Raw genomic sequence first — 21,073 nt, 5'->3', positions numbered from 1 at the left:
TGACCTAATGTTCCCAATAAGACTGATACGATTATTCCGACGTACGCCAAGGTACAATCTAAAACTATGTCAACTATGAGGACATGAATGGGGAATGAGGATAATTAAAAGAGGAGGAGGAGCTTTGAGGAAACAGGCGCCTATTTTTTTTTCTCTTTTGTGCTCTTTTGGAATAAGAGTTGGCATAAAACAACTCTGGCAGCTTTTTGAAGGACTGGCAGGCTTTTCTGCAGCCCAGGCTAATGGAGTATTATCTTCAGAGCCAGATTCCCAGCTCAAAGTGTGTGTGTGTGTGTGTGTGTGTGTGTGTGTGTGTCGCTGTGTTGTGCCGCTGCATGTGTGTGGTCTGGCTGTGTGTGTGTCCTCGATTCAGAAAACCATGTCAGTAATGTTTGGTAAATGTTACATGAGAACGACGCATTGCAGAAATAATTAGTGGGCGTGGAAGTTGGTTGGAAGGTAGATGTTCGTGCATGGGTCCTTAACTGCCGTGTTTTTAAATGCTTCGGCTTGGATTTGATATTTTTCCAGGTGTAAAATAATAATAATAAGAAAAAAAAGCACTACCAGAAAATGGTTCGTTTCGACAGCATTCTCGCCGAAAAGCCGAGCTTTCCGGCTCTGAACGGTTCGTTACTCGCTGCCTGGACGTTGGACAGATTCTCCTAATCTGTGTGAAGTTGTGTTTTTACCGAGCTTTTTCCCCGAGCAACACTCTCCCCACCCGCTGACCCTCTCCGCCTCCCGCCTCCCGCCTCCTCCTGCAGTGTTTCCAGCTCGATCTCTGATTGACTGGAGTTGCTGATCTCTTGCCTCGTGTCAAATGTAAAAGTTGCCATTGTGTTTGCGGGGCTTTACCGGGCAAAAGAACGTTTTAATTAAAGCCCCCCGCGCTAATTCTAGTCTAGACAAAGCTGGCCGCTGCAGCCGCTGTGGGAAGGATTAGTTCTCTCTGAAACAACCGAAGCCTCCGTCCTGTGCTGATCGACGGGGCAACTGGCTGATCAAAATTGATGAGGTGACTTTTGCACTTTTAATTTGCTGACTGGATTTTGCCGCTCCAGGAAAACTGCAACATGCAATGTGCATCAAAAACGCCACAACGACCGATTTTATTTCGTCTCAGGGGTTTTGCATATCAGGACATTATGAAATGCTATGAAATTATATAAATGAAAATGTAATCTCCCCTCCACATTCTACTACATCATTATTTATGAGCTAAAGTAAAAAAAAATTAAATATTATTTTAATTTGTGTGACTGCTCGTGGTACATTTGCTGCATTTCTTTTCTTCAGTTTGTTGAAGTTTGCTGATGTTTTAAGGTCCAGCATTCACCCTGGACCACCGGTTTCCATGTGTATGTTGCATCCTTACCCTCACTCTCAAGTTTTTCAAAATTTTAAAACGGGCCCCATTGCTGCACTGCAAAAAACACAAAATCTTATGTTATTTGACTTATGACATTGGAAAAATGTCTTGTAAAATAATCTACCAATATTGATAGAAAATGCATCTTTCCCGTCGTTACTATTTACTTAAAACAAGCTCCTCTATCTTGCAGAAAAGTGAGTTAGTTTTGTCTTATTTGAAGCGTACTGAAAAACTAGACCAGAAGCATTTTGTGTTTTTGCAGTGTGTATTCTGCTTCAAGTCTTTCTCTTTCACAACCTGAAGCAACCTCCGACCACATGACACAATGAATAAAGCTTCCTTCTTGCGTCTTTCGCTCTTGAAGCCCCTCACTGTTTTACTCAACCCATTTCGAGTCGTCTCAACTTGGTAACAACTTCTACCTCGAAGAGAGTGTTTTGCGTCAGGTTAGCTCTGTGATTGGTTCACTGATCAAAAGGAGAAAGGATTTTTGAGTTTCCACCCGTCGGGGTTGATGAACCTAAAAACGATCCAAACCTGGTCAGTGGCCGATCCACTCAGCGCACGTCTGCTTTATCGTCAGCTAATCGAGTGCATCTGACCAGCAGCACCTGACCGCTACTTTCCCAGAAAAATTCAATGGAAGCGGCTTTCTTTCTTTTTTTTTTTTAATTCAGCTAGATTTAAAGAATATTATAAAAGCACGCAAAAGCTGCACTTTCTTTTTTGCTCTTTTTTTTTTACATTTACTTGGAAAAAAAAGGCGTGTGTGTGTGTGTATGTGCTGCAAAAACATAAAATCTTAATATTTGTGGTCTAGTTTCTAGTTAAAAGATTTTAGTACTCTTGAAAGAAGACAAAACTGAACAAACTTACAAGAAACTTTTCAGAAATATAGAAGAGCTTGTTCTGAGTAAATAATTCCTTAATATTGTTGAAAATGTACAAGTCATAAGTGACGTAATCTGCCAGTCGAACTAGTATTTTTTATTAATATTAAGGAATTATTGGCTTGAAACAAGCTCCTATTTGTTGCCAGAAAGTTAGCTGTAAGTTAGTTTGATCTTATTTCAGACATTTGCGCTAGAAAACTTGACCAATAACACTTGGTAATTTATTATTATTTTTTTTTGCAGTGCAGTTTTGCTCCACATGAGACTGAAATCATCCCAAAATTAATATCTGTACTCCTAACAGCTTTTTTTTTTTTTTCTTTTAAGCCTCAAAAAAAAAAAATGATGAGGATTTGAAGAAACTGCAGCCGAGCAGTTAGTGGGCTCAGCTAATCAGCACCCTTTGCTTTGGCTAATGCATCGTACATAAGTAAATGCGTTGGTTGGGGGGGCGTTCAAGTGTAAAGCTGTCTTCCCTCTGAAACAAACCATATCTGACCGTCGTTTGACAGCAGAGGATGCTAATGTGACAGAATGGACATTAGAAATAATGACACCCCCTCCCTTTATCTTACTTTATTTAAGGACTGTTGACTTTACTCATAAGCTGCACTTCTTGAACTGAGATGCATTAAACTGCAGTTACAGCAGTTCGCCACCAGTTGGCACATGGAGCACGGTTAGCGCTCCTGACTTAGCGAGCCAACGGTAACGGAGGCGCTCACTGTCGCTCTTGTTTAACAGATAAATATCAATTAGCGCTGCTATTTATATAAGTTGTCTCTTAAAGGGGAAGTGAGCTAAAGTAAAGCAACGAGATATTTGTGTGTAAGTTTTGAATGAGTATTTGTTTGACCTATATTGTAAATATTTATTGACTCGGAGAGCCAAAGGCAATTTAGCGCAGTAACGGCTGGTCAGCGGAGGCGCTCGCTGTCGCTCTTGTTTGTTAAAAGCGTTCATCGAATAAAAGAACCTGCGAAAACCACACTGACTAATCATTAAGTTTGCAACACTAACAATAAAAACACCCGGCTAATCTCGGTCTAATTTAGTTCTCCAGGCGACGGTTTGACGGTTAAAGACACAGATTGTACGTCCTTAGCAACGAACGTCGGTTGTTGCTCAAGCAGAGAGGCGTGCCTTATTTGTTGACGGCCTGTCCGGCCCGGTGCAGGTCAGCGACCTTGCTGCTGCAGTTGAGTGCTTAAGAATAATGCCGTCTCTGATATGGAAGCTATTTATGTTGTCTGTTGAACCTCATTTCTAATTTATTTGTTTACAGTGTTTGGGCAACTCTGCTCATTTATTTGCCACGTAGCTTCTTCCTCTCTTGCTTGCTTTTGTTTGGTATCCATGAATCCCCACAGGCAGAGGTTGCAAGTTCAGAAAAAGCAACCAAGAAAAAGTGTAAAATACATAAATGATAAAGAAAAAAAAGTAGGCGATATATATATTTATTTTTTTAATTGTGAGATTTGGAAGAAAAAAGGAAAGTTAACTTAGATGAACTATGGAAGACGACATATTATAATGCAGTGTCATGAAGAAGTGTCACTAAATTGCACACAGAAACTGCATTATTTTAATTTTATTGATATGTAATGATAGTGTCATTGAACAAACTGGAGAAAATATTAAAAGTGACAACATGGACAGTTTTTTTTTTAAACTTAAATGAAAAATTCTTATAAGAAATTTATCATGATAAATGCCCGACTTGTCTGGCACGTTAGTTCAGATAAAAGACCAAGTATTGGTGGATTTTTCTGTGCCACACTTTTAAAATATTTAGAATATTATTATTTCATTTTAGTCAGGGGTCTCATAGCAAATGGACCTGAAAACAAATGTACGCCACACTTTTCAGATTTTTATTTGAATATATATAAAAAAAGAGGCTTAAAATCATGTCTCTCTTTTCTGCCACTCCATTACTATCATCTACTTCCTGTTGATTCATGACATAAAGTCCAATAGGATGCATTAAAGTTGACGGCTGCAACATGATAAAACGTGAAAGTTGCATAAAGTGTACCAATATGTTTGTGTTGTTGGATTCTTTCATATTCACGTTTTACTTGAAAGACTTGTGTGTTTCTTAGCAGCGGGAGAGGTTCCTGCGACACAGTGACACCGACCCCCGTCCTTCATGCGACTGGCCCTCAGCGGACCCCAACACCTCGCCGGCCGGGGCCAGGTCCCTTAGAGAGAGCGTCTGCTCGCGACCGAGAGCGTGGAGCGTACGCACCTTCCAGGACTTCCTGCCTCCGCTGCCGCAGCTTCACAAGAAGTGGTGCAGCTGGAACTCCACCAGCCCCTTCACCAAGCTGGTGGACAACGTCAGTACTCGGCTCTTTACTGCTGGACTCCTGATTCAGTTTCACTTTGGGGCATAAAGGGCCGATTGAGCCCAAACGGATTCATAAAACCCACAAACAAGCTGTTAAAATGTTAACAAATAGCACTGTCTGCCTTTGATGAGACAATGCTATTGTCAGATGCATAAATATTATCTCATTTATTTAAAGTAAATTAAATAATGTTCTTATTTAATGTTAAGAACGTGCAGCAATTTGTTTGTGCTGCTATCATTTTAAAGATATTAAAAGTTTCAGGAGGTCGTAGAAGGTCAACCAGCCTCTCCCACATTTATGAAATCAAACAAATTTGTGCTGTGCTACGTTTGTGCAGCAGAATAAATTGTTTTGTTTGTGCTGCTTTTGGTTTGAAGACATTATTGAACATCTAAATGTCAATGGTTCAATCGGCCCCATCACGTTACCCAATTCAAATAAAATTGGTGTTAAATATTGTGCTGGAAAATTTTAGCAGCACAAACGTAGCACAGGTGATTAACACCAGATTTGTTTGATTTCTGTAGCTCAGTGCATTACCCCTGGCATCACTTAAACCCAAAGTTTTGACTTGTCTTGCAGAAAATTATACTCTTAAAGACAGGACAAAAAGTAAATTTCTGTGGATCTCCGCGATCGTGGAATTGATAGATGCAATTTGGCAGTACACAGAAAAAAGCCGTTTTGGTTTGATTGGTAAAATAATATTTAAGCACACAACTGTTGAAGGGACGCATAAAGATCTGGATTTGAGTTTTACGCTTGGTGCTTTACGGCGACTGACATTCCGAGAGCCCAGTTTCATATCTTCTAACCCGTCGAATATTTCATTTCAGCCGCCATCCGGTTTGATCCCCGACCGCAAAGACAGCAACAGCAGGAAAGTGTTTTCCGACGCCCACCTGGAGGCCCAGGCGAACACCAGCATCGTCTCGGACTCCTCCACCAGCAACGTCTCCTACCCCCTCATGCAGCCCACACAGCGCCAGCGACGCCTCAACTCTGCCAGCAACCTGCGCCGCTCCCGCTTCACCGGGCCGTGTTTCGGCCTTCTCTCCGAAACAAAAGATCCACCGAAGGGGGGCGGCGTCCCCTCGGAGACCGGCCCTGGCTCTTCTTCCTCACCCTCCTCTTCCTCCTCCTCTTCTGCTCAGTGCCACGTCAAGAGCGCTCCGGCCGGAAAGAGGCTGGAGTTCCCAGGCGAGGGCGATCACATCAGCGTGCCGGTGTTCGCCATCTCCGAGGAGGAGGACAGGCAGCCGCTGGTGTCGGCTCAGCACCTGGAGCAGACGAACGGACCGGTCAGGGCGAAGCACGAGAGCAAACGGCCTCCCGCGGGCGGCGTCAGCCCCAAGAGGGTCAGGCTGGAGTGGAGGCCGTGGGGCAGTCAGGTGTCGGGGGGAGCCGCTCCGCCAGCTTCAGGAGCGTTCAACGAGTCGGACGCGCTGAAGAACGGCCAGCCGTCCGTGAGTCTGTCCACGGGGCTGTGCTCCGTGACAAACCACATGTGACCAGGAGCCGAGACTGTGCTGACCCAGACCTGGATTTCTGAACTAGTGGCACTGTGAAAACAAAAAACACCTTCTTTTTTTTTTTCTGACATCAACTTTTACAAACTCCACTCTGCACTGCAAAAACGCTGTCATACCAAGTATGTTTGGTCCAGTTTCCAGTGCAAATAAATAAAAAGACTAAACTAAAATAAAAAGACTAAACTAACTAACTTTAGAGCAAGAAGTAGGAACTTTATTTAAGTCAGTAATTTAATATTGATGAAAAAGCTTGAGTTATAACTGTTAATACAAAAATGATATTAAAAGTTATCATTTTTATAACTTTTATATTGAAAGTTGCCATTTTCCTCCAAATTAGAATTTGTAAAATGGGAAACATCTCTTGTTCCACTGGCAGATTAAAGCTATTACTTTTTCATAAATATTAAGAAATTAGCTTAAAACAAGCTCCTATTTCTAGCTGAAAAGCTTCTTTGAAGACAGTTTTGTCTTGTTTCAAGCGTACTACAATATTATTCGGTACTGCAAGGAACCAAACCAAAAATACTTGGCAAGATTTTGCGCTGGCTTATCGTTTCATGTGTACACATATAAAAAAGCTCTTGGACAAAGAAAAAGCTGTTGATTTTCCAGAGGTATTGTTTTTGTTAAAAGCACGAACGGCGTTTCTTCATTTCTTTTAGTTCCTGTATTTCAGCCGCTGCACCTTCCTGCGGCTCTCCATGTGGTCATCATCGCTTTTTACCCACAAGTATTATGTAGGGCATAGATAAATCATTTATATCATTGTCACGTCAGTGTACGCGTTCTCCTACTACTGATAACGGATTATAAAAGGGAAGTTGGACTACTATATAAAGTGAGAATAGAAACCGTTATGTAGTACAGAGCACTTAAACGTTAGTTGTTCGTATGCAAGTAAAGGTTCAATAAACACGCTACTGTTAACGTCTGGTGTTCTTAATTTGGCGAAAACAAAAAAGTTCTTGGATGCTTTGACCCAAATTGTGAACATCCCGTGAAGGTTTTATCATATCTGATAAATTAGAATATCACTGAAAATCCCATTTATTTTATGAATACATACATATATTCTTTTTTTTTTTATAAAAAATGTTATAGAAGAGAAATGTGTTCCTGTTCCAACGTTCCCAATGCAAGCAACTGAGTGTCCTGTGTGCGTGGACGATACTTTTACATCGTAAAACAGAAACAAATCTAAAACATGCGAGTTCGTCGTTTGGCTGTGAAGTACATTTTTATCATGAACAAAAACAGCAACCCAGACTTCCTTTGAACTATATCAATTTTATTATATTTAAATGATCAGAAGTCAGAGCTAAAGGCATTTCAAACACAGTTTCAGTACTGCCGACACCACGCGACGAAACGTACATTTCCCAAAGTCCACGGCTAATTCCTGCATCTCCTTACTGATCTACGATTCAACTAGAACTTGATTGTGATCTAGATTCATTCTTAAAATAGTGCAATGCATCCAAGCGTTACAGGCATTTAGAAAGATTTACATCCCCCCTTACAGAGGAAGCACATGCAGCTTCTCTCTGTTGTCCTTTTTGAATCCAAACATCTTTCATATGTATTGCGATGAGGTAGAATGAAACCTGCTGATTTACTCCTGAGCACCTTCGTCCAGACTCTTCTATATATTTTTTTCTTTACAGCACCCCTCAAAAGCCGCTAATACCAATTCCTCATTGGAGCGGCTTGGGATTGTTGTTAGCTCAGCCAGATCTCCTGCAGCAAATAATTAAAACTTGTCTGCGGGGGGGGGGGATTGATCAGGCTTGTGCCGAGAGGCTGAGCTGCTAAAGAATGTATATTTAGACTCAGCATGAAATAAAAAAAATATATATATATATATATTAAAAATTAAAATACAGAAAACAGTGACCTAACCCCACACACAAAGGTAGAAGCAGGAAAGTGCCCTTTAACTACTTTTTTTATTTGCCTCATTGATTTAACAGGCAACATAAAACTAAATATGATCAAAGTTACATGTACATCAGAAATGAGCAACTTTCTTATACTATAAAGGAATTTTGTTTGTGCGGAAATCTCCATTATATTGTGGAATTAATCTTTATGTACAATTAAAACCCAGATATTGCAGGCAATTTATTTTCAATGAGCCAAGCACAGAATGTCTTAGGATGTTTAGTAATGTTTTGAACTTTCTCTTAAATGTGAGAAACTTGAGTAAAGATCGTCCATGTCCAGGAAAAAATAAAACAAAACAAATCTGCATAAATTGAAAAAATCAATAAGAAATCCACGTGAAACTTGGCCTTTCTAAGGCCTGCTTTAAGCATTTCTACTTCTTTACATCCATCACCATTTTCAACACACTAATAAACGGAAGGTTAGTGATACGTTTAGAGTTTTAATATATATATATATATATATATATATATATATGAAAAACTTTAAATCTACCTTACAGAAGTGTCAGCTAGACAGAAACTAGAAGAAGCCAAGCGTGATTTGTCCAGTTACTACATTAACAATCTGAGATATTGATAGTCTTAAAGAGGATGTCAGTGCGCTTCAGATTCCCCCCCCCGCCCATTTTGCAAAGAAAGTTTCAAAATAAAAGTGTTGTGTACCTGAGGAGCGATGAGAGAAAAATCAACAGAGATCCAACGCTCTGATGAGAGAGGTAAGATGAATGCGAGCGACTGAGCACATGCTGCGTCTCTTATTGGCTTGATCCGTCCAAGAGTTTCCTGTAAATGCAGCATGACTTCATGTTGCTTTTCTTCCCTGAAGTTCTACAGAAGGAAGCAACGCATTTCATCATACACAGATTAGCCCTTACTACACGGCAACAACAAAATCCTGCACAAATATCACACTGGATCACAATGTGTTAGAGTTTTAGTGTGTGTGTGTTTGTTTGTTTTTTTTGCTTTTGCCTGGAAACGCAGTGATATAAGCAGGGGGAAAAAAAATCCCTAAGCGGTAATACTTAACTGGTTAATGCTAGCAACATATAGCATTGTGATGGGCTGTTTTAAACTGAAAATACTTTACTGTTCCTGTGACCCTTATAGGTGCGTCTGAATAAGTTGGAAGAGTAAGAGTAAGTAACTCAATATGAAAAATCAGATGTGCCACACTTTTTTTTCCTTCCACTCAACTTTCCAGATCCTTTTAGCAATCATCTTTTGTGGCTTACTTTCAATGAAAACAGTCAGTGCATTTCTGCTGGTAGTCTTCTGAGTGATTGTGTTTGCCATGACATCAAATCAGAAAATACTGCAAACGACCAAAATATGTTTTTTTTCCATTTTCCCTCCTCCCTCAAGTAATTTTGGGGAATTTTGTTCATTTCAACCTTCAATTGCATTAAAAAAAAGCAACAAAAAACACTGAAATACATAACAGAGTAATGAATCTTTATCTTCCAAGACTTTCACGTTTTGAGTAGAATTTGTGAAATAAATGAATGCTATTGTAATTTACTTAGTAAAAGGTATTTCACATGATTATTTAGATGTAATGAATTATGGAAATCCCTTAATAATAACATTAGCATATTGGGAAAATGCTCAAAAATAATTCTCTCATGAAGAAAACGGGGCGAAAAAAAAAGCTTGTTTAGCATGCGTACATATCCCTCTTCCATACACAAGTTCTAATCTAAAAACAAAATTGAAGTTTTTGTTGCCCAGGGTGACAGCGACACTAACTAGCACCTTTAACCATTTCACCACCTAAACAAATGATTCCTTTACCAGATATCGGCTGTTTCGGGGTGTTTATTATTCTGAGCAACAGCAACTTGTACGAGTGAAAAGACCTTCACTCAAAAGGGAATAATCCGAATGTGCATAGATACCGTTCTCCTGAATATGTGTGGAGAACACGGTCATTGTTGTAAATGGACACTGATTGTTAATAAGTGCATTAGGCAATTGCATAAGGCGGGTCGTCTACGGCGGGCAGAGCGAGACGCATCGAGGTCGTGTTTCACATGTGCATTTGACTCAGAAGAACCGACCGTCCGGCTCCTTCAGCTCTTGAAACGCGTCTGTTCACATATGTGGTTGAATTTCCTGAAATGACGAAGGAAAGAATTAGCTTTGCATTCAAGAACCACAGAGAAACATCTTCCCCTGGTGTTCAGACAAAAAGAACAAGGTCTCCCTCTAGTGGTTGTGTAGGGATAAGACATGCACAAAATTCTGACATTTTTGGTGGCTGAAGGACTTACACTGCGTGATGCGCCTTCACCTGCGTGCGGCAGTTACGCCCCCAGTAACAGTCGGGACGAGATGTCACAGAAGCTGAGGATGAGCGAATGCTATTAGAACGCAGTCAAAGTGTTTTGAAATGTGCAAGTAAAGAAAATCTTCGGCGTAGCAAAATTTAGACCTGGCAGTTCAGCCGGAGGGATGTTCTGTCTGTACTTGTAGGCCAGCTCCTTGAAGGCTCGCAGGCCGCAGCAGAAACACAGCAGGGTGTCCGTCGAGATGCGACAATCTGAGCGAGACGGTCAGCACTCATCATCATCGAAACGAGAGCGCCAATGTGTTCTTGAAAAGGGCATTTTGTGAATGTACACAAAAAGTATTCGTCCTTCTTTGAACTTGTCTGTGTTTTCTTATTACACAAACGTCGACATGTCTCATTGGGATTTTATTCAATATATTAACATATTATCCACTTAGTGCAGGGGTGGGCAATCCTGGTCCTCGAGGGCCGGTGTCCTGCAACTCTTAGATGTCTCCCTGGTCCAACACGCTTTAACCCAACAGCTGAATCGCCTCCCTGGTTACACCTGGTTAACTGCACTTAACCAAGTGCAGTTAAGTTTTCCAGAGTCCTGCTAATGACCTCATTATTTGACTTAGTGCTACTGCAGGGCAGCAGTCATTTTTAGGAGGGAAAAAAAAAAAAGAATATAAAGTAGGGGTGAAGCGGTTAATCGGATTTAACTATTTAATCGTCAGCTAATTTTAGCAACTGATTAATCATTAACTGGGGTATACAGACTCAAAAAAAAAATAAAAGAAGTTGTTTTGGAAAAAACAAAAAAAACAACAGAGCACATTTAGAGCAGCAATTAAGCCAAAACTGTACAAATAACGTAAACATTTTGCATTAAAGATAAAAAAAAAAAAAACTAAACAAACAAACAAAAAGAAAAAAAAACCCACCCTTTTTCTGGAAATATGTTTTAGCCTAAACTCCTCTAGTGGTATACCATTAGCTTTGCCTGTTTCAGATCTTCAGATTGCATTTCAGGCAATAAAAAGAACTGAATCTTATTTGCATCTTTTAATGTATTTTTAATATTGTATAAAAAATGGTAAAAAAAAAAAAAAAAATCTGTAGAATGTTTTTATCCGAATAATCAACTAATCGTCAGAATACATCGATTATTAAAATAATTGTTAATAGAAGCTCTAATATAACGTTACCAATATCTGAAAAGCGTGGCATGTGTTTGCAATTAGTGCATCATTACTTTGACTAGGTCACTCTAATGGCTATGTTGTCTGACCAGTCGGTTGTTCCTTTTCCTCCTTAATTTTACCTTCTCTTTTATTTTCACAACTTTGCCCTACCGCATTACATTCCAGTGGAATGCACTGAAGTTGAAGGCTGTTCAAGGGCTAATAAATAGTTGTGCGAAGCATTGAGTAAAAAAAAAAAAGATTCAGTGAGAAATAATTAAAGAACTTTGAAGTGCGTAATCACCTGTCAGGAGAAACTTTCCCTCCTGTAAGCCTTGCAAGGACTCCTGGAGCAGATCTTTCCATGTCTTTCCCTTAGCAGAAAGGTAGTTCTGGTGAAAATATAAAAACAATACACTAAATATCATAATACACTGATATGTGGATTTCATATCCAGACTTTATGCAAATTCACAGTAGATCCTGCAGTCAGAAGTTCTATTCCACTATGGTGTGCATACAAATGAGTATTTAAAAATGATGCTTTAAAAAAAACAAACAACAACTCTGATTTGAAACAAAAAGAGCAGAGTAATAATAGAAACAAATAATAAAGGCCTTACTTACTTGTAGAACCTCTGACTCGTATGCGTTGTTGTTCAGAACGCCATCCAGACACTTTTCAGTCAGATTAAGCTCTGGAAAAAAATAATAAAAAATGTGTGAAAATGTCACGGGTCACAAAGTGTTTTTAATGGAAACTGAGAAAGTAGGAGTTTGGTGTTCAACTAAAGACAATGCAGTCGATCAAATCAGTAAACCACACATATGTTAAATGATGAATGGCTGTGATACACACCACTGAATGGAGCCAAGCAGCCATGGCAGCCAATCCTCTGGCAGCCCCAGTACATGTGGCAGAACGGACTCTGGCACAGCATACCTACCAACACGCAACATATGAAGGTTTTTACACAGCTGAGCTTCATTTATTGTGCTCTGTGCAGTTATAAGGCACACGCTTTTATTTATTTATTTTTAAAGGTACAAAGAGGGACGAGCAGGCGATGGGACAACTCACATTGCTGAGCGATAACTTGCTGCTGGTTGCTGAGCTCGGCCCGCCGGTCTGGCATCGGCTGGAGGCAGCAGGTGCAGATGAGGTGGCGGCCCTGCGGGGGGCAGCAGTACTCCTGAGGTGCTGTGCAGCAGAAGCAAGAAGAGGAGTTTCAGACGTGTTACAGGCTGGTTTATATAGTGAGCTTCAAGCTTAAAACTAAATATCTCCTGAAATCTTACTTTTCTAAAAGTTTGGGATCAGAATTTGTTGGTCTTGACCCAAATAAAATGTTATTCTGTAAAATTTGGAAGAAAGAATCGAAAACAATGTTTGATCTGATGGGTGTCTAGTCTCAACATGGCCCGCTTTACTGATATATCAAGGTTTTGTTTCAAGGTTTGACATTTTCCCTAAAGTAATAATGCTTTTCAATGAGATACCAGAGAAAGCGTTGTCTCCGACTGTATGGAGGAGGAATGACAGCAAGGTTTCCCTCCTCCACTTATTGCTGTAACTGCTGGTCAGCTGGCTGACAGAAAACTTAGACACTTTGCTTCCAAATTTACAAAAACATTTTCTGTTCACAATACATTACAAAACTACAGTGTGTGACGGTGTGTAACCGTCTAGCCTCCCTTACCCCCGATTATGTTTTGCTACCTAGCAACCATGGCAGTGCTAACCATAAGCTAAAGTTGATCTTGCAAATATTTTTTCATAACTTATTAAGTCCTTTTTAATTAAATTGATGCACAAACATCAGTTTGTGTGTGTGTGTGTATATATATATTTTTTTTTAACAAAAATGACATTAAAAAATGTATATGCAAATTAAATAAACCTAATAACACAGTCGCTATAAACTTCTAATTTTTGTACCCCTAAATTTTAAACATACTTTTTTTTTATTGTCCTCTCCCGTTTTGTCTGTCATTATTACAAGAACAAAAATGTCCCGTTTGACCTGTTACATTATTTTCCACATTACACACTTGAAATCTACAACAATTAGCCGACTGTGACACTTTAACTCAGTTTTCATACTGTTTGAACTTCACACCAGCCGGCGCCTAATCTAGACTCACTGTCAGCTGAGGGCCGGTCGGAGGACGTGGAGGGCTGCTCTCCGGCCGGCTCTCCGGCCGGCCTTGCTGCTCCCTCCCCACAAGCAGGTGTAGGAGGAGGCTGGACAGGTGGTAGAGTTGGAAGACCAGTGAACCAATAGTTTGAGCTCGAAGCAAACAGAACTTGGCCCATATCCCGCGTGTAGCCCGGACACTGCCTGCACATCAGAAGGGGCTGACTGCAGGGAAAGAAATGCAAAGCAAAGGTGAGTAAGGTCTTAGGAAACAAACATGCTTCTCTGGTTTAGCTAAGCTGTGTTTTTTTTTAACCTAATGTCTGAAGAGTCGCTGTCATTGTCTGACAGCTCAAAGAGGTAATCTGAACTGCCCTCCTCCTCAGAGAAGGAACGTTCCACTTTGGGCTGCAACATGTCCTGAGTGATCTTGTTTTGGCTGTTCATGCTCTTCAGGTCCTCCTCACTGCGACTCTTCTCTGTAAGACAGAGAAAGGCACGCTTCGGGTTTAGAAACACAATCTTGAGGTTAGCACATCTTGGTCTCTCGTAGGGCTGGGAGATGAAATCGATTTTTGAAAATGTAATTTTTGAAAAATTTGGATTTTTCTTTTTTTCTCACCAATGCGCTCCTTGGTTTTCCGTAGTTCAGAGACACCCAAGGCCGACCGACTTATTTGGCAAGCGCGTTTAACAGCTTCTATTTATTTGGACTTTAAATTCATGTCAACTCCACAACAGAACATTAAGGGCAGGCCATGTTTTCTTTTTGTTGTTACTATGACGAGAATAAAGTCATAATATTACAAGAACAAAGCTGCAGTAATACGAGAAAAATGTCACAACATTAGCAGAATGCGGTGGTAAGTTATGAGAACTCCTACATGAAAAATAAAAAATTAAAAAGAGGAATGTTGAGCATCTTGTCAAGTTACAATTTGGTATCAGATTACGAATAAGGACATTATCTTTTAACACATCAGCATCAAATTATTATCAGCAGCAGAATTTGAGAAGATTGAGCAAATGACTCGGTCTGTTTTGAAGAGTTTTAAGATGATTGTTTTATACTATCATGAAAAAAGTACATTCACATCTCCATTTGGACTACAGTATTGCACTAAATATATTTTTAATTAGCCCTTGATGAGCAATTTATCAATGTAATGCTGAAATAATTTCAATATTTAGATATAGAATTTAACAAAAGCTTTGTTTTGAGAATTATTTTGTGTGCCAGGCTTTAAGGGGTTAAACAAAAATTCGCACAACTCACAGAAGAGACGATAGAAATAAAAGCCAGTTTTTCAAAAATATTGGAAAAAAAAAAAAAAAAATCACTTAAAATTGGAAACCGAGAAAAGAAGTTTTATTTTTAAGCCACATCGCCCAGCCCTGGTCTCTTTTGTGTTATTACATGTCACGATCACACGTGCGTGTGTGCAAACCTGGATGCTGGATGAGGTAGGCCTCCACCAGGTCGTTCAGAATGCGGTTTTTACAAATCCTCTCCACGGGGCAGCGGCAGGTGGGACACAGCGACGAGCGCTCCATCCAGCCAGAGTAGCAGGCGCCACAGAAAACATGCATGCAAGGCTGTAAGCTGAAAGCACAAAACAATAGAGCCAAATATATAACTCTGATATAAGTGCAAGTTACACTCCAGACCAAACAAAAAAACAACACAAAAAAAAACTTGCAGTGGTGTGCAAAGAAATTGTGGGGGACAGGAGCTCCAATGGAAAAAAATGGCCCCTTTTCCTGGCCAGTGTGAGATTTATTACATGAAGTCTTGTTGGGAAAAATTACAAAAACGTGGAGGACAAGCAACGTGGGTTATTAAATCGTGCTACATTGAGCCACACACAGTACTACAGAAGCCAAAAGCAGATGTGAATCTGCATACTTTTGACTAAGATCAAGTTATTTTCTCGACGGTTTTCTTGAAATATCGAGTTATCCTTCAAATGTGAGCAACAACAATCAGGTTTAACACACACAACAAACATCTCATGATCAACTCGTTATGTCAAGAAAAACATTAGGAAATTAACTTGTTTATCTCGAGATGTCCATCAGGAAATAAACTTATCTTGAGAAAACCATTGGTAAATGAACTTTTTATGTCGGCAAAATAAGCAGTTAACTCATTATCTCCAGAACACCATCAATAAATTAACTCACTATGTTGAGAAAATTAGAAATTTACTTGTTTTCTCAAAAAAAACAGGAAATTAACTAATTATCTAGAGAAAAGCATCTGGAAAAAGTATATGCAGTAAGTCCTCTCTTGGCTTCCATGCATTGTAATAAATAAATAAATAAATAAATAAATAAATGACATTTCAGAAGGGCACTTTTTTATGTCCAGATGAAAGGGGCCGGTGCTCCAAACCCATCTGGAGCTCATCTGTCCCGGAGGACCTTTCTTCTGACTTTTCACCTGATGCAGTCGTGCAGCAGGTCCTGGCAAATGACGCATGTCAGCGACTCCTCCATCTTGTCCGTTTTAGTCTCTTTCACTGGCAGTGTAGACAGAACATCCCCCTTAGCTGATCCTGTCACATCTGTAAAAAGGGTATGTGTTCAGCACAAATCAGAGTCTGTAAAAACATTTGTATTTGTCATAGGGCTGAAATGATTCCTCGAATGATTCGAGTACCTCGATTATTAAAATTCCTCTAGGAAAATTTACCTGCCTTGAAGCTTTGTTAATTTATGTTTTATTATTTAGCGCACCGTTTTCCAGCTGGGACATTATTTGCGTTGCGTGTAGCTCTCACTTCCGCCTCTGAGTTGTTGAAGAAAGCTAAGTGTTGGCGGCATAACATCCAATTTTCAAGTTCGGCCTGTGGGGATTTTATTAATTAATGATAATGCCTGGGTCTACATCGTTTTTTGGGGGACCAATAGGCATCCTTAAAATGACTGACACTTAAAATGACCCCCTCCCCCCCGTTCTTACGTTCGTCCCCTGGTCTACTGGTCGTCTTTCCCCCCTGGACTTACGTTGGTCTGTCCCCTGGTCTATTTCCTCCTCTCACCCTATCTTACGTTCGTTCGTTCGCCTGCCCCTCCCACCCCCACCACCGCAAGCCCCCCCAACTCCAGGCGACATTCCCCGTATTCTCAAACCCAAAGCTTGACAGGTATGGGGCAAGGTGAGAGTTCATCTATTTAACTGACTGAAGATGAATACATAAACCAAAAAACCAAAAGCTGGAGTATAGACATGTTTTATAAGTGTATTTTACTTCTTTATTATTAAATTGAATATAATTTCAGATCTTTGTATAAATTTTCTTCTGGTTAACTTAGAAAGTGAGCCATTATTGTTACAGGTTAATTTTCTAAACTACAAAAGAGTTACTGTTAGGGAAGTTCACGTATGAAAAATTGGACTGATATCTGAGAGTAACACCAGTGTTATGCCAGATTTACCAATATTTTATTTGATCAATGTTTTTATCCGATAACTCGATTAATCGTAAGAATAATCGATAAGATTACTCGATTACTAAAATATTTGTTTCCAACAGCCCTAATTTGTCATCATTTGCAGCTGACCATGACTTTTTACCAGTTGTCTGGTTTCACTTACAAAAACATTACAGATAAGACATGAGGAGAAAAAAAAAGACAAAAACAGTTGCACAGAAAACAAAATGAGAAACCGACCATCATCTGTTCTCCTCCTTTTGCATTCTGGCTCCCGGTTGCCTGAGTGTTCTTCTACTGCCGAGGCTCCATCCTTAACTTGGCCTGGTAAGACCAATACGCGTCAAAAATTACTTGATCAAAGAAATTTATCAATCAATCAATAAAAAAAACCCCAACATACCCAAAGCAGAAGAAGCTGATGAAACGGGGGCTTTAGACGAGGGCTTCTTAATACAAAGGTGGGAGGTGGAAGTGGAAGGCTGAGGTTCCTCCTGAGTTGGTTCCAAAGGAGCTCTTGTGAGCATTACGGGTTCCACAGAGAGGGCCATCTCTGAAGCCAGAACCGGAAAAAGACTGCAGGCTGGCCTCTCTGTATGCATATGGAGATGGAAAACTATCAAAACAGACTCGCAATATAACGAGCCACTTGTAGGACGTTATCCATCTACTCACTATAACCGTCTTCTGGAACAGCGGCCTCCATGTTTAAAGAGTGGTAAACATAGGCAATGTCTAGAGAGTAACAAGACGTGCTGTGAGTATTTTCTATTAAAGGCCTGTGGAAATAAATGAGCATAGACCGATTCTGAGCAACTTACTTTGATCGGGGTCACTCTTCCTGTACACAAAGTAGATGACATCACCGTTCTGCAGCACATGCGTCTGCTTCTTGACCACTTTGGACGAGTTGATCACTGTGCCGTTAGTGCTGCAGAAAACAGTTCAGAGTTGCAACAAGCCAATGCATATCTTTTCTCATTTAGAAAAAATTAAATCCAACTCATATGAAAGAATAAAATCTTACCACGTATTTTTTATTTTTTTGAAGCCACAAAGTTTAGGAAATATTAGGCCTTCTTTAAATGAAGGAAAACTCATATGCAAAGTCTGGAAATACAATTATGGTGGCATCCAAAAGTATATACACCCCTGGTGCTTAACCCCCTGCCCACATTTAAAATGTCATTTTAAACTCTTGGGGTACAGTACCTCGTGTCTTCAAGCCAAACCAGCCCTGAGTGTTCATCTTTTACTATCTTGCAGTGCTCCCCGGAGACAAGTTTATTGGATGGAAAGGACAGATAGCAGCCTTAAAAAAAAAGCATAAAAGTAAAACAAAAAGTGTCATTTAGGAAACACCATTTTCTTATCCAGAACTAAATATTTACTTTTTTATTCTTCAAAATTGTCATTTTTATCACAAATTCTAAATGATACAGCAACATATAGTTAACAATTCTGTCAAAACAAACCCACCTTGCACCTAAAGACTAAGTTGCCATGACATGTTTGACTCTTATTACCCAGACATTGGCTAATTTATGCAATCTTTGCAAACCCCAATGGCTCTGCATAGTAAAAAAGAAAAAGTAGATTCCCATAATCTCTCAACCACAAAGCACACACAGGGGGATATATAGCCCTAACAAGTTCTAAAGCAAAACCCATACAAAAAAAAAAAAAAAAAAATCTACTTAATATTCTACACGCATGTTGTCAATAGACATCTTTTGTTCTCATCACAAGGGGCTGTCTAAGTTTGGGGCACTAAAGGAGGCTTTGTGTTTTCAAGGGGGAGGTTATAAAGGCTCCAGACACTGACGGAGACGTTTACAGCGCAGAAAGGGCCGTCTTCCCTTAATGGGGACTTTTACTCAATGAGAGCAGTTCTGAAAACTGGGATCAACACTAGCCGCTTATAACACAAATTAGAAATGGAAAATGAGACGTCTTTGTCTGTTCCAAAAAAACCCCCACAACTTTCCTACCTTTTTTTCTGCCAACTGTACATTCCTTAGTGAAAAGCAGAACTGTTTCATTGGAGTCCACTTTGACTAGCTTCCCCCATGGCCGACCACTGCTGTAGTTCTCCATGTCTCAATGGCTGACCCTAGGGAAAGGATCAAAAATAAGTTTAGAGATTAAATGTGACACATTTACTATTTCTTATTGGAATATACTGCTTAGAGAAATGACATAGTGCAACAAACAGAAAGTGAAATTAAACAACTTTGAGAATGTAAAATATTTACCACCCAATATAGGTAATTGAATGTTAACCTAGAATTTTAAATCTCCAGATCAAATCTATATGTGTGATTTTTTTTTTCCAGGCTTTTTACAGTAAAGCAAAATAACTTTACCACGTTTAACAATGCAGCTATTTTTAAGTCATGTTTTCCTAAATAATAACAGCGATAGTTGGACATTTTAACTCAAATTGGACCAGCCAAAAAATACTGTGGATTTTTTAGTGAAAACACAGCTGAGTGGCCAGTTTAAAATAAACTGGGTGCCATTAGGTGCTGTTGTAAAATTTATGGAAAGCCGACGTCATGAACAGACTTTCTACGTTGACAAAAAATATTATCTACAACTACAGAGAACGAGCAATTTGCCAAACAGGCAGAATTAGATAAGAGCTGTAGTTATAATTCTGATTTACATTAAAATAAAATAAAATAAAAAAACTGACTACATTACAGCTTTCAGCTGTTTTAACTTCGTCATAAACTAAAACAAAGTCACAGTTACTCCAACTGCCAAGCACCAACGCTTCAAAAGGTTTTCGCCTAACGTGTCATTAGAGCAACTAACGAAACCCAAACAACTCTGCTCAATGCTAAGCTAACCAAACTACTAGCATTAGCATCCGTGTTCCAGCAAAAACCAACCAGAACCGTCCACTCAGACCCGCATCTCTGTACCGCTACACTTATGTCCCACAGCTCCTAGTTTACCATGGAACGCTCGGTGTGATGTTCCAGGAGCGTAGGATTAAACAGCTACTCCTCCTTATATTCCGGTTAGATGTGAAAAACGAAGCACTTCCTGACAACATGGACCGCGGTCAGCTGACGGAGGAGGGGCGTTAATACCTTATTTAAAGTGGGGCGCAGGAGGCTATGGCAAGCTGTTATAACATTTAATAATAATACTAAAAAAAAAAAGCATACACCTGTCTCCAGATAATATAATCCCTCCTCGTCATATAGCATTTGTACCAGTAAAAATTAAAAATAACGCTATCAAAAAGTGTATTTCTATAGTAGGAATTCTATTTGAACCCTTTCATGCATAGTGGTCACTACAGTGGACAGCTATCTAAAAGCCATTTTCTTGTGCTGCCTGTGGATTTTTATGTTATAAATGCACACAGACCACTGAAGTGGACACTAATGCATCATAAAATATACCATCAACTACTGGCCATCAGCTGCAAATGCAAGAAATTATTTTTGTTAAATACAATATGGCCGACAGACAAAAAAGCATGAGAACCGACCCGGTCCCTCCTTCTACTGTAGACGACTCTTGCAAGTAAAAAAAATATTGTGACATCAGATAACCCCTAAGGAACAATACTACTGATGTATTTTTCAAATAACAACTTTGTATTTGGACAAAATTACAATTGATCACATAAAAAAAATAAAAAAAAAAAAATTATTTTTACCAAAAAAATTTCCTACCTTTTTTATGCCTTAAGAAAAAAATTTTTAAAAATGGAAAAAGAATTCTGACACAAAGGATCATAATTCATGCATGAAAGGGTTAAGGTATTGATTATTATAAATGACTAATAATAAAAGAAAATAGATCCTCTGACTTTGCACTTAAATTTGAGATATCAGTTATGACGCTCCAACTAGTCAAAATAAAATATATATTGATAAGGAATACCTTTGGGTTATTTTAAAATCCCTTCA

The 21,073-nt window shown here is 39.4% G+C and overlaps 2 protein-coding genes across 5 annotated transcripts in view; one reads left to right on the top strand and one right to left on the bottom strand.

Moving 5' to 3' along the window:
* LOC114154231 (uncharacterized) overlaps nucleotides 1-8,018 on the top strand; it is a 39,152-nt gene extending 31,134 nt beyond the window's left edge. For 2 of the 3 annotated variants that reach the window (XM_028033142.1, XM_028033144.1), the window contains exons 6-7: nucleotides 4,374-4,610; nucleotides 5,462-7,087. In XM_028033142.1, coding sequence (XP_027888943.1) covers nucleotides 4,374-4,610; nucleotides 5,462-6,136 — 912 coding nt within the window. In that variant the 3' untranslated portion in view covers nucleotides 6,137-7,087. Of the gene's footprint in view, nucleotides 1-4,373; nucleotides 4,611-5,461 lie in introns of all 3 variants that reach the window. The other variant, XM_028033143.1, reaches the window with a different exon arrangement.
* chfr (checkpoint with forkhead and ring finger domains, E3 ubiquitin protein ligase) lies at nucleotides 7,818-20,260 on the bottom strand. 2 transcript variants are annotated; one of them, XM_028033149.1, is made up of 18 exons: nucleotides 20,105-20,260; nucleotides 19,133-19,254; nucleotides 18,354-18,453; nucleotides 17,963-18,072; nucleotides 17,817-17,876; nucleotides 17,545-17,733; nucleotides 17,382-17,465; nucleotides 16,147-16,270; nucleotides 15,152-15,306; nucleotides 14,020-14,182; nucleotides 13,711-13,928; nucleotides 12,647-12,766; nucleotides 12,425-12,508; nucleotides 12,193-12,263; nucleotides 11,870-11,957; nucleotides 10,541-10,648; nucleotides 10,380-10,452; nucleotides 7,818-10,221 (listed from the first exon to the last, which is right to left on the bottom strand). In XM_028033149.1, exons 2-18 carry the CDS (start codon nucleotides 19,236-19,238, stop codon nucleotides 10,179-10,181), a joined length of 1,896 nt encoding a protein of 631 aa, XP_027888950.1. In that variant the 5' UTR covers nucleotides 19,239-19,254; nucleotides 20,105-20,260; the 3' UTR covers nucleotides 7,818-10,178. The 2 variants fall into 2 exon arrangements, with proteins under 2 accessions (XP_027888950.1, XP_027888951.1); XM_028033150.1 differs by lacking the exon at nucleotides 20,105-20,260 and adding an exon at nucleotides 20,039-20,058.
* Between the last annotated feature and the right edge of the window lie 813 nt (nucleotides 20,261-21,073).

Source organism: Xiphophorus couchianus, chromosome 12 (genome assembly GCF_001444195.1).
Source record: "Xiphophorus couchianus chromosome 12, X_couchianus-1.0, whole genome shotgun sequence".
Lineage (NCBI taxonomy): Eukaryota > Metazoa > Chordata > Actinopteri > Cyprinodontiformes > Poeciliidae > Xiphophorus > Xiphophorus couchianus.
This window is presented reverse-complemented; position numbering and strand designations above follow the sequence as displayed.